Source organism: Alligator mississippiensis, chromosome 1 (assembly GCF_030867095.1).
Source record: "Alligator mississippiensis isolate rAllMis1 chromosome 1, rAllMis1, whole genome shotgun sequence".
Classification (NCBI taxonomy): domain Eukaryota; kingdom Metazoa; phylum Chordata; order Crocodylia; family Alligatoridae; genus Alligator; species Alligator mississippiensis.
The window spans coordinates 408,968,618-408,981,700 of NC_081824.1; the positions used below are offsets into that span (position 1 = coordinate 408,968,618).

At 48.3% G+C, this 13,083-nt stretch overlaps 1 protein-coding gene across 2 annotated transcripts in view; it reads left to right on the forward strand.

Moving 5' to 3' along the window:
• The first annotated feature begins 12,009 nt into the window (after positions 1-12,009).
• TNFSF11 (TNF superfamily member 11) overlaps positions 12,010-13,083 on the forward strand; it is a 32,043-nt gene continuing 30,969 nt past the window's right edge. Inside the window, exon 1 of one of the 2 annotated variants that reach the window (XM_059725073.1) lies at positions 12,010-12,444. In XM_059725073.1, coding sequence (XP_059581056.1) covers positions 12,181-12,444 — 264 coding nt within the window. In that variant the 5' untranslated portion in view covers positions 12,010-12,180. The remainder of the gene's footprint in view (positions 12,445-13,083) is intronic. The other variant, XM_006266893.4, reaches the window with a different exon arrangement.

The following is a 13,083-nucleotide window of genomic DNA, read 5'->3' on the forward strand; positions in this document are numbered from 1 at the left end:
GACCCACTGGCCGCGCTCCTCGCCGCCAGTTGCTCACGCACTGGTGTGCGAGCTGCGCCTTCCCTGGCGCTATGAAGATAATGCGACCTCTTGGCGCTAGGGCACCCCACACTCTCTGGGGTCCCTGTGATTGAGGCCTCCTCCAACCCCTACAGCCTCACCCAAGCCTCCGGGTGTAATATACAGAGCCAAACGTAAACTAGAGCCTCCTGGCTATAACACAAACCTAAAGCCCCCTGGCTAAACCATAGTGCCCATCCTCTCAGGGCTATCACGAGCTGTACTTGCGAGTCATGCTCCTCCCCATATGTCGGCTGAGGGAGCTCCTGCCTCTCCGGCTGCTGGCAGAGAACCGCCAGCCTGGCCTCAGCCCTGAGCTTTATAAGGGCCAGGCCCTGCCCCCTACAGGCAGCTGGCTCTGCTTGGTTGCTCTGGCAACCCGCAGCTGCGCTCATTACCTGAGCAAGCCTCAGCTGGGCTCGTTATGTCAAGCCAGGGCGCGCTCACTCGCTCCCTGGCAGTTCCTCCTTTCTAGGAGCAGGGGTACCGAGTTGCCCTGTGACACACGGCAAATTTTAATGTCGGCTTTTTAAAATTGTCAGCAATTGATGGGGGACTTTGGAGGCATGTTACGGTAGGCTACCCTGATTGTACAAGCTGAGGGCTCAAGCCAGCTAAAGAACTTCAATGCTCTCACTATGGCACCTAAATTTAGGTGTCTTGACATTGTACTGGAATCCACAGTCCAGAGTTATAAGTAGCTACGAATGAAGTCCACAAAACCGGCACACTGAGCAAGGCAGTGTGTCAAGTGCCTAAGACAGCTAATAGGAAATGCTGCATGGAGGAATGTCTGAAATCCTATCCTTTTCCAGGACTTAGGTAACTTGCTTTATGCCTGAAGAGAGGAGTCTCCACTCAAAATTCAGTCTTGAATCCTGCTTGGGAATTAAAGGGGTAAGCTCTTGGTTTTTGAAAGAAAGGTTGATACAGTTCTTTTTTTCATAACATATCTGCCTGAAGCAGTAGAGTCATCTTTGCTCAGTAGTCTGAGCACTTCTCCAGGACATGGGAGACCTGGGCTCAGTTCCTGCCTCTCGTAGAGGACATTCAAACCAGTGTTTCCCTTATCCCTGGGGAGGGCCCTAACTATATCAGGTTATTCCTTATTCTGAAGTGGGAGAAAAGGAGCCATGTCAAAGCTATTCCACTTCTTATGGAACAACGAAAAATCCAGAGAAAGCTTGGTTTCTAGTTTAGTGGTTAGGGCATACTCCCAGAAGGGAGAAGACCTGGGTTCCAGGCCCTGCTCCATTAATTGCTTAAGTATTTTATCTGATGGCTGTTTAAAATAAAATATACAAACATTCCCTGGAGCACCAGGATTTTCCTGCAAGAATGAATGCCCTTTCCATTAGGCTATGTTCTCACTTGTGGCTTGCCTTTCTATGGCCAAATAAATCTTTACTTATGCCATGTAAAGTGGTGCAGATGCAAAAAGAAAGATTAAGAGCCACTCTGGTTCCCAGAATAGCTTCTAACCTGTTTGTTAGGGTGTTCTCGTATGAGATAGGAGAATGTGGGTTTGGACCCCTCAAATACAGGAAAGTACTGAGAGCCAGACCTTTTAAATCATAGATAATGCTCTAAAAACTGAACCAGTAGATAAAGAGGTTGTAACCCCATCTTCTCCTCAAGTTGATTTCTGTATAAAAATAATCTTTTAGGCCTGTTTTGAAAGCACGATTAGATAGGGATAGTGCAGCAGAGTCAAGTTAAAGAAAGCGCAGTGTGACAGGAACGCTGCCACAAATCAAAACTGACCTTGTGGGCAGGAGCAGAGAGAGGTGTGGAGCCGGTGGGACATCAATGAGGGCCGGAAGTATGGCGGGAGAGAGACCACTGCAGGATTATGGGCTGCAATGAAACTGGAAGAAAAGCTGAAGCAGCTGCAGTGGGCCATGGGAGAACCGGCATGTGCACTCATACCAGCGTAGGCCTGCTTTATGGCGGCGTGCCAATGCTTGTTTGCTGGCTGGCCCTTGGAGCGGGGAATAAGAACCCCACCAGATGACAGTTGGGGAAGACTGGAAGTGGGTCCTTCAGAATACCCAGAGTGGCCGGGATTGATCAGCATCCCCTTCAGGGGCGAGTGGTGGCTGCCCCAGGAGGGGGCATGCCCATACAACGCTGGCTCGGCAGAGCCTGGACTCTTACCTGGGACAGGACTGTGGATCCTGGACACAGCTGGTGTGGAGTGGAACAGCGGTAAGCCTGAGGAGAGAAAGACAGGAGAAACCATCAGATATTGAGAGTCAAAACTGGGAGAAAAGGGAGTGCACCTGGGAGCAACCAGGGGCGAATAGAAATACATCAGGCTGACGTGAGGCCTGAAGCTGGGTGGTATACCATCCGAACTGGACTGTGAACCTATAAGGGATAAATCCCTTACCGTGGCAAGTGGACTTTGTCTCAGCCACAACCAAGATGCAACATCTTTGGTGGGCACAAGATGGGGTGTAGGGGAGGTAGAGCCCTGATAAGGGAGGCCGGGTGAGAGTGCTGAAGGAGGGAACCAGAGAGGGCAGACCTTAAAAACATCCTCCCAAAAATAACCAATACCAACAAGATGTGGCAGGTGAAAATCCCTGGGGACTTTTTGAGGTATCTGGCAGGGCAACAAGCTGTCAACCCAAAAAGAGATGGTGGTGCCTGAAAGGCCAGAAAGAGTGCAGCATGCTAGAGAATGACATGGGAGGTTACACCTGGTTTATGAATCTTAATGAGGCTTAATGTGACAGGGGGCATCTCTCAGGGCCGGGTCTCACCTGTCTCTATGGGGCAATCAGTCCAGTCTCGCCTGCCACTAATTTACTGTTCCCATATACAGATGGTACGTGTGGGAGACTGCCCATTACTGCTCCAATGCCAGGGGACACTATCTGCCCCATCCAACCTTCCCTACACTGCAACCCACGCCTCACAGATGGCATCCAGATTAATGTTACTTCTGGTCTGAGACCAGAGCAAACTGCATCCAAAGTTGGGCTCTACATACACACACATTCATACCACCTCCCCTCTTACAGGAGGCCTCTTCCACTCCATCCCTCTCTCACTGGGGCCTCTGGCATACCGCCCATTACTGGGCCACGCTTCACTGCCTTTGTTCCTCCTTGAGCAGTCCCTCTTGGGCCATCAGGCTTTGCTACTCCCATACTGGCCTCACCATGCAGGACCTTTGGTTCCCGTGAGTTCCCCTACTCTGTATGGTCTGGCCTTATGCCAAACCCTGGGCTAATTCTGCCCCAAGCCCCTCACTGGGCACAACTTCTCATGGGGCTGGCCCTTCATTGTCCTTCAAGTTTACTCCCATTCAACCCTACTCAGCGCACCCCTTTGGTTGTCCTTCAGGCCTGCTCTGACTTCAGCCCTACTCCCACCTGAAAATGGGGGCTAAGGTTAAGGCACCCTGCCTCACCTTTCACCAGGGAGGTAAATGGCCTGGCACTTGCTGGGAACTCTTGCACCACCAGGAGCCCCACAAGGCCACCCATCCCCAGCAGGGTGCAGTTTTAGGTCATGCCCAGGACCAAGAGCCTCCAGCTCCTACCTGCAAGATGTTCCATGCAGCAGTTCAGCCAAGCAATGTTCCTACTTGCCTGCCAGTAGTGAACTGCTCTGTTTATATAGGCAGCCAGCATTTTAAAATGGCTGCCACAATCAAGCCCTGCTGTCTGCTTGACTCAACCCTTTAAGTGGCAGGCACTACTAGTGCCCTGCCACACTTAGGCATGAGGTAAGACCAAGTTGCTTGCCACTGTCAAGACCAAGGAACTTCTGTGCATGTGCATGACTAGGAGGACAACTTCAGGCTCATGGGGAATGCTACTTGTGAAAACTGAGATGCCTCATTTGGTCTTAGAATTTACTGAGTACCAGGCAGGAGGATGGAAGGGGAAAAATAGAAATAGCAGCTGGCCCAAATCCCATAGCACTGTGCTCACTGTGGTTTGATTGTGGTTTTTGCCTGATATAAATAAAATAGGGCTATATAATATAAAATAAATAAAAACCAACAGGCCCAGATCTAGGACTTAACAATTTGGGGAGCAATGGTTTGTTGTTGTTGTTTGTTTTTAATTCAAGAGTAAATGAAAGAAAAGGAAAATTAAGAATCTAGAAATATAAGAGTGGAAGGGGCCTACTGGGACATTCAGCCCAGTTCTCTGACTTCACAGACAAACACTTATCCAAAGAGTCTTAAAAATCATCTATTCCAACCACTCACATGCCATAACCTGTGGCCCCCAGAATTTCCAGTCTGGGTGCCACTTCCCTCATCAGCCTTCTACTGCTTCTGCTGGGATCTTTAGGTTCCAGCTTCTGTTTCCTGTCCCCAACCCTGGATGTGGGGTGACAAACCTTGCAGGGCTGAGGAAACCTATGGCTGGGTGGATCTGAGGATGGTGCATGATATAGGTTGTTAACATTGTGGTGGGAGCCCATGCAATGCAGCATAGGAGTGGTGGACAGAGGATGGGGGATATGACCCACGCAGCATGTTGTGGGGGGGGGGAAGGGGGAGTTTGGTGGCCATCAGTTACTCAGAAGTTGGACAATACTGGTGGACATCATACATAGTTTAGCCAGAGAACCAGGTTAACAGGGGCAGTAGGACAAGAAGTATCTGAACTATGCCTCTCAGGATGCATCCATACATGGATACAATTTAATGATGAAATGACTCAAAATGTATCATTTTGATTCTATTCAGTGAAACAGAATTGTTTTGACATTTCTGGTTAAAAAAATCAGAGCTTTTTTCTGTGAAAGACTGACGTTTGTTTTTTTTTTTGTCTTCAATTGAAAACAAATGTTGAAACGTCATATTTTGACATGGGATGGAAATTCCAATAATGGAAATCAATGTGGGGGGGAGTCTCAGATTAAGTTGTATGATGGCTGAGCCATGTGGGAAAAGGGTGGGAGGGCCAGTTCCCACACATCAGGCAGGTCATCAGCATAGATTGCACCAGTACTGTGGGGTAGGGTAGCTATTTGTGTTGGGGTGATGTGGTCTTCTGTGGAGCGCTGGAAAAATAAAAAGGTGAATCAACATAAGGGGCACCTATACATTAGGGCTGTGTGAGGCTTCAGACTGTGCTTTGGACCCAGAGAAGATTCAGACGCTTTGGACGCTGAAGCAGCATGTTCAGATCGAAACGCTGGCTTCTTTAGGATTGTGGAGCTTCTGTGCCACTTTGGAAAAGCTTCGGAGCCACTTCCGAGATCCAGCCATAGGATATAATGGGGAATCAATGAAATATCTATCACTTTGTTGTTTTTTGTCTGATTTGGATGAAACATGCAGGGCTGGTACCCTCTGCTAAGAGCATGAAGTCTGCCAAGTTTCAAGATGATAGGTGCATGGGTTTGGGGGTAACTGCACCCCAAATTCATGAAAGCAAAACTCATGTCACGTGTATGTGTTACACCACAGGGGGGTGAAAACTGCAGGGATGGTGGCCCCTGCTGAGGCCACAAAGCCTATCAAGTTTCAAGGAGATAAGTGCAGTGGTTTGGGGGAAACTGCACCTCAAGCTGCGGACAAGCAAAACTTGTGACATGGGTGACACTGTGTGTGTTAAGGTGTAGCAGGGTGAAAGCTGCAGGCCTGCTAGACCCTGCTGCAGCCACAAAGCCTGCCAGTTGTCACAGAGAAAGGTGCAGTGCTTCTGGGTTCTGGGGCCCTGCACCTCTAGCTGCTGACAGGCAAAACTCATGACATGGGTGCTTGTGCAACTGTGTCTGTTAGGGACACAGGGTTGGGGGCGGGGAACTACTGCAGGCCTGGCTGCTAAGCTACTGTGTTAACAGTTACCAATCAATCATGATTCACTTAGGAACCAGCTCAATACACAGTACCTAGCTACTATTAGCTACTAGATAACGAGTTAATTAGCAAGGATTAACACCTACAAAACCACAGGCTAAGGAGAGGACATAATCAATACAGACAATCTACTGCCCCAAGACAGAGATAGTCAGTTGCACAAGCACCCATATATAGACAGGCAGTCCTCAGGCTTACAACACAATTGGTTCCTGAAAACAGCTTCTTAAGTCAAAACGTTTTAACCCGGAACTGATTTTCCCATAGGAAACTGCTATAAATGGGGGATTGGTTCCTGAACCAAGGTCCGATACCCTATTTTTCACCAAAAATAACCCAGAATTTTGTACTCAATCAATTATACATGAGTAATATAGCTATATTAATGCATTTATATTGTAAATAGCAATCATATTGATTTGGAAGGACTTCTTTGAGGTGACTTTGCTGGACTTTTTGAAGGGCTCTTGGTTGGACATTTTGAAGGATTCTTGGCTGAAGTCTTCTCAGAAGTTTTGGCTGCAGGTTTTTCTGGACAAATGTTCTCCAGGGAGATGGGTGACACAACAAACTAAAGTTGAAACTGACATCAGAAAGTTGAAACAGGGTGTCAATTTATAAATGTTGTAAGCGCAAAAGTTGTAACTCAAAAAGTTGTAAGTCGAGGACTGTCTGTACTGTTGATTGAAATTGCTGTTTCTCAGGCCTTTTTAGAACACCTTCCTTCCTTAAATTGAAGCAAAAGCTTCCTTGGACCAAAGTCTACTTCTTTGAACTAGAACCTTAGGGTGAGATTACACATTACAATTAGATCTTGTTAAGGGCACTTAAAACTAGAAGATCTCACGTTTAAACTTCTTAACAAATGCTAAGTGCCCTCTGGGCATCTTACAGTTATGCCACTTCAGGTGAGGATTATCTATGAGCTGCATTACTCATCTTGATTTAGCTTGATTTATCACTGTTTCATGGAGATAAAATGACCAATTTGTAGTCCTCTATGTCCCAGAAGGCACTGCTCCCAGGTAGACTAGCAGCTCTCCTGGACTCTGATGCTCCCACAGTGACAGGCTGGACAGTGGAGCAGTGCCTGGTGAGTTAGAAAATGGGGAAGCAGGGGAAGAGGGCAGGGAGCTGCCAGACCAGAGGAGGACCCAGAAGGGACATATGGGTAAAGTGGGGAAGGAGGGTGGGGGGCTGCTGGGCTGCAGGGGAGCCTGGTCTCTCTCTCACACACACACACACACACACACAAATTCTCCCAGACTTGCCTTTGGCTGTTGTTACTGCTGTGTAGCTCAGTCTGGAAATGGGGGTGGCAACGGCGGGTGCCATCCATGAGTGCACAGGCTGCATGGAGCCTGGGAATATACAGAAACCCCCCTTTTTGCCACATTAGTAGCAACTGGCTGCCACCACCACTGGCAGCAGAGTTGAGGGGGACTCTCTACATTCTTATTATGTGAAGCCCCATGCAGTCATGGACAGCACCCTTGCTGCCAGCTCAATCCCCAGATGGCAGCCAAAGATAAATCTGGAAACGAGGGGGTGTGTATGCATGTGCATGTGCTGGAGGTTGTGGCTGAGTGTGTGTGTGTGTGCATTAGGGGGCAGGAGCTGTGTGTACGCACTAACTTTAACTTTCCTTATAATTTCCAGGTGCTAATTGTAATGTGTAAGTACACCCTTACTCTACATGTAATATTTAGGGATGACTAGCAATGACTATTCCATTTCATGACTACTTTTGAATTCTTAAGATTTATTTTCATTCCAAGGCTGTTTTACTGCTTTGAAATGAATGATACATCACTGAAAATATAAATTAGATTGTACCCTGAAAATGAGGCAGATTTATAAACTGTTTCATGGAGGTCAAACTGAAAACAAAATATAGTAGTGGCTCTTTCATGGAAACAAGAATTCCAAGTTTCAGTTAGAAAAATAAAAGTTTAAGAATATGGTGTGATACTAAAACAACCATTTAAAATTAAATCCACAAACACTGTGAAACTGAGAGCTGGTTTTTCTAGGATGAAATTAAACAAAAAAGATGTAGAAATAACCCAACAACAGAAGATGACTTCTCTAAAGTTTTTCCAATTGAGAATACTGAGTGATTTGGTAACTGTACAAATATTATAACACTAAGGACACTAGCCAGCGCAGGTATAGATAATGAATATAAAAAGGAGACTTTCTTTTTGGGTAGTTTGAATATTTTAATGATGCTATCTTTTCCAGAAACCATGAGAAGTCTGTCTGAGGAGGCATGGCATTGTATATTTACAAATACAAATGTTATTTTGGAGGAAGTTGTGTTAATGGAAGTCCTAGCTATTAGTTTTGGTGGAAGGAAACAAAAAACAGTACCAAAAAGAATGATATATTTGTAAATGAAAAACAATACCTATGATTTTACTATTATTAATGTGTCCAAGAGCAAACTAGGGTTCTAAAAAGACTTGTAGATACAATTTGTGAAGATTTGATAGATAGCTATTTAACACATTCCCAAATACAGTCTGTGTTCAAGTTCTACATACTTTTTGCATGATTTATTTTGAATAACAAGAAGAAGAATATCCAAAATCAAAGCCAAATAGAAAAGCAGGTACAATATCTTTAGAATTTAAGGATGAAACAAATGGTCAGGTCACTGAACACCATGTTCCAAGTTCTTCAAAGAAGTTCCAAGCCCACAGTGACACATGTAGAAAACCTTTGCCTTGAATATGTGTGTTGGAAGCAGAAGAGAGCTGGTATAGTGACTGATTTGATTTATTTATTTAATATATTTTTTTCATTTCAGAGCAAGCGAATTTAACCTTTTCTTGAGGGTTATGGCATTTATTTATATATACTTTTTATTTAAAAGCTGTTGAAAGGTATTCCAGATGTAAAAATACTACACAAAATGTAAACAAAATCATATACAAACATATATCTGTATGTGTAAAGAAAGAGAGAAAGACAGTGAACTAATGTGTAATAAGAAAATTAAATTTACTTTCTCTTTGTAGCTTGAGATGTCTAAACAACACCTCCATTTATTGTTTTCCATGCAGTATTCCTAAGATTTAACTCTAGAGAATGATTCCAGAAATGTCCTGAGGAGACAAAGCTCTGGGCGGAGATAGGTAAGACATAAGCTAAGTTGCAGTGAACATGGGAATGTAAAAGAGAGAAACATAGGTTTTAGTTCCAACCACATTAAATGTGTGCTGGTCCCAGAGACCTGTCACAAGGGGTAACCAGTAGACAAAACCCAGTCCCCTTGTGCTATTTATTATCATCTTAGAAATAGTAATTTTATGTTATACAGAGCAAATAACTGACATCTGCATTTTGGTTTGGGATTATATTGGTTTCTTTGGAGAGTAATTGTACAAAATCTGTACTAACACATACATACTTGTTAACCCTGGATGTATACACACATCAAGGGTTAACATTTGGCTATATACCATTACAAATCAAAACTATTTCAGGCAATGCACTACCCCAGCTTCTTCAAGAAAGTCTGATCATGGTGATTTCTTACTTCGGTGGTCTGAGACTGATTGTGTCACTGACAATTATAAGTGTACCGAGGTTACCTTGGGAAGGGAACTGTGGCAGCACGTGGCTTAAAAACGAAGCTTCACAGCATCCTCCTTTTTTGACCTTCTTCAAGGAAGTCTCTGGCGAATGTATCATTTAGAGCAGTGGTTCTCAACCTTTTTTCTGCCAGGACTCACTTGCAAAGATCCATTGCTTGTCCCAACCCACACTCCCCTGACTCTGCTGGTGCCCAACCCACAGTCCTCTGCCTGCCCCAGGCAGCACCTTGAGGGGGTGTAAGTATTAATGTAGGTATTAAGGCTAGTGTCCCTCACTCCTAACCCACAGCCTCCTGCCCCCCCCAAAACCTGCCGGAGGTGGCCCCCAGTTGCCCCCGTCCCATTTGGGCGAGAGCATGGTGTCTGCAGTGGGTCCAGCTCATGCGGGCAGCAGCGGAGCGAGTCCAGCCCTGGCACAGGCTGGAGGGAAGAGAAGGAGAGGCCTGTGGCACCCCCACTGCCCTGGGCTGGGGCTGCCGTGCCATGCCAGTCAGCCTGGTCATGTCCCCTTCTATCCCCCAGCGTCTCCTTGCTGCCCCACCCCTGTGAACACAGGCACAGGCCCCACTGCCACCAGCCTGGCCATGCAGCTCTCTCCCACCATGCTGGAAAGGGCAGGCGCCTTCCTGCCACCTCTCTGCCCTGCTGCAGCTTGTGACCCTTTGAAATATTCTTGTGACCCACTTTTGGGTCACCACCCACATATTGAGAAACACTGATTTAGAGTGAGATCAGACTGATTTGGTCACTAATGTTCATTGAACTCCGGGTCCTGAGTCACTGAATATTGGAGAATGACATGGGTGTCATGTGGTACCAGATCACTGAAAAGCTGAGCTTTGGGTGTGGCTTTCTGTCTATTTATCACAGTGGCCTTGTCTCTTGGGGTGACCCAAGAGAAATTTGGTCAGTTGACAGTCGATGAAACCACTGGTCTTTATTCAGGTATGATGCTTGTTACTGAGCTTTGGGTCTGGCAGCACCCTTTCCCAGCTCCCTTAGGATAGACTTCATGTCCTTAGGATGTGGCACATGGGGGTGACCAGTGATGTATTCATTCTCTATTGAATTCCTTATTATTTATTTCATTTCCATATTTTATGATTCCCAGTAGGATATTTTACTGGAACCTACATTACTTACTACAAATTGGAGGGGGAGGAGAGAGGACGGGAAGGGATGGGCGATGATTTAGCTTGCATTGAAAACTGAAAATAAGGAGTCACTTGTAGCCTCGTGCAAATACCCTTCTGACTAGGACAGCGGTTTGCAACCTTTTATCATTTGCGGACCCCCGAAACATTTTTGAATGGAGGTGCAGACCCCTTAACTTGTAGGTGTTGGTATCCACATACTTTTGATTAATCATTTTTTGTGGACCCCAGGTGTCCACAGACCACAGGTTGAAAACCATTGATCTAGGAGACTAGGACCTCTTTTTGGCTAGCTCTGTGATTCTCAACTTTTTTAGGCTCACAGGCCCCTGCACAGACTCAAAACCCCCCTCAGAAAATGCCAGTTTTTTGTTCTGACTCTTTCCTCTGAACGCAGAAAAAATAATACAGCTGTTTTCCTGTTGCAAAGGACTCCGAAAGCCCGCAGCTACAGATTCCTATTGGAAATCCTCCCGGGCTTTATATGATGAATCACATTTGCACAATGAACCATGCTGCCTCACCAAGTACCTGTGCGGTGTGGCACTCCACAGTGGCTCTTGAGGCCTGCCCCCTGGGTGCTGTGGCACTTCGGTTGAGAAGCACTGGGCTGGCTTCTCCTAGTCAAGCTGGAGAAGGGATGCTCTTGACACTTCCCTGGAGGCAGTAAAACATAGGGGGAGGGGGATGTTTAATAATAGCAGCCTTCAACTACCTGAAGAGTCGTTCCAAAGAGGATGGAGCTGGGCTGTTCTCAGTGGTGGCAGATGACAGAACAAGGAGCAACGGTCTCAAGTTGCAGCAAGGGAAATTTCGGTTGGATATTAGGAAGACTACTACCCTCATTATGAGGGTAGTGAAGCACTGGAACAGATTACCCAGAGAGGGTGTGGACAGTCCATCCTTGGATGTTTTTAAGACCCGGCTAGATAAAGCTGTGGCTGGGATGATCTAGTTGGGGATGGTGCTGCTTTGGGCAGGGGGTTGGACTTGATGCCCTCCTGAGGTCCCTTCCAACCCTCCTTATTTATAGTTAGATGTTAGGAAAAACTTTCTCACGAGGAGCGTAGGAAAACACTGGAACAAGTTAGGGAAGGAGGTGGTGGCATGTCTGTCTGAGGAGGATTTTAAGACGGAGGTAGACCAAGCCTTGGCTGGGACGGTGTAGTTGGCGATGGTCCCGGACACGAGGTGACCCCGAGGTCCCTTCCAGCCCCCCTTGTCTACGGCTCCCCGACCACGTGGCAGGGAAACGCGAGGTGGGGTGGAGGGGCAGCCTTTGAACGCGGCTGCGGAGGGCAGAAAGGGCGGCCGTGCGAGGGGCGGGGGGAGCTGCCAACGTCTTGCAAGTCCTCCCCCGGTGCGGTCCCGCGGGGAGCGAGGCTCTGCCAGGGTGGAGGCGGGAAGAGGCGGCGCACATTGGCTGCGGCGCCGAGGCCGAGCTGATAAGGGCAGGCTGCCCCCGCCGTGCTGCAGGACGGGGCTGTGGGCACGGGCACGGGCACGACCAGGGGCACCGCCGAGCGCCATGCGCCGCGCCAGCCGAGACTACACCAAGTACCTGCGCGGCTCGGAGGAGCTGGGCGGCGGCGCCCCCCACGAGCCCTCGCCCCTGCCGCCGCCGCCGCCGCCGCCGCAGCCCGCGCACCCGCACCCGCCCGCGCCGCCGGCCTCGCGCGCCCTGCTCGCCGCGCTGGTGCTGCTGGGGCTGGGCCAGGCGGTCTGCAGCGTCGCCTTGTTCCTCTACTGCAGGGCGCAGGTAGCGGCGCCGCGGCTCTCCCCGGCGGGCGTCGTATGTATCCGGGCACGGGCCGGGGCTGCGTCGGGGCTGGCGGGTGCCCTCGCCAGGGAGCCAGGGGCTCCCCGGACGGGCCTCGAGGTGGTGCGTGGCGGGAGGGGCTGAGGTGCTGCCTAGGGGCCCTCGAGGTGGTCTGTGGGGAGGGGGCTCGAGGTGCCCCTGGGGGCCCACAACGTGCTGCTAAGAGGGGTCTCGAGATGCTGCAGTGGGAGGCTGCAAGATGCTCCCTGGGGCAGGCTGAGATGCTCAGGACAGCACCACGCAAGGTCGCAAGGGTGCAGACTTGATTCCCAAGTTAAACCCAGAGACCCAAGTCCCCCCACAATGAAGCCAGTCAGTAGGAAATTTAAAGTCACTAGGAAATTTTCCTGCCCGGTGGGACTCATTGCCGCCAGATGTTGTGGCAGCTGGAAGTGTAGCCAGAGTCAAAAGGGGATGGGATAGATCCTTAGAGGAAAGAGGCATCATAGATGATGGAAAATGAGGGTTGGTAGGGACCTCAGGAGGTCATCTAGTCCAAGCCCCTGCTCAAAGCAGGACCGTCCCCAACTAGATCATCCCAGCCAAGGCTTTGTCTACTTGGGTCTCCAGAACCTCCAAGGAGGGAGAGCCCACAACCTCCCTGGGTGACTT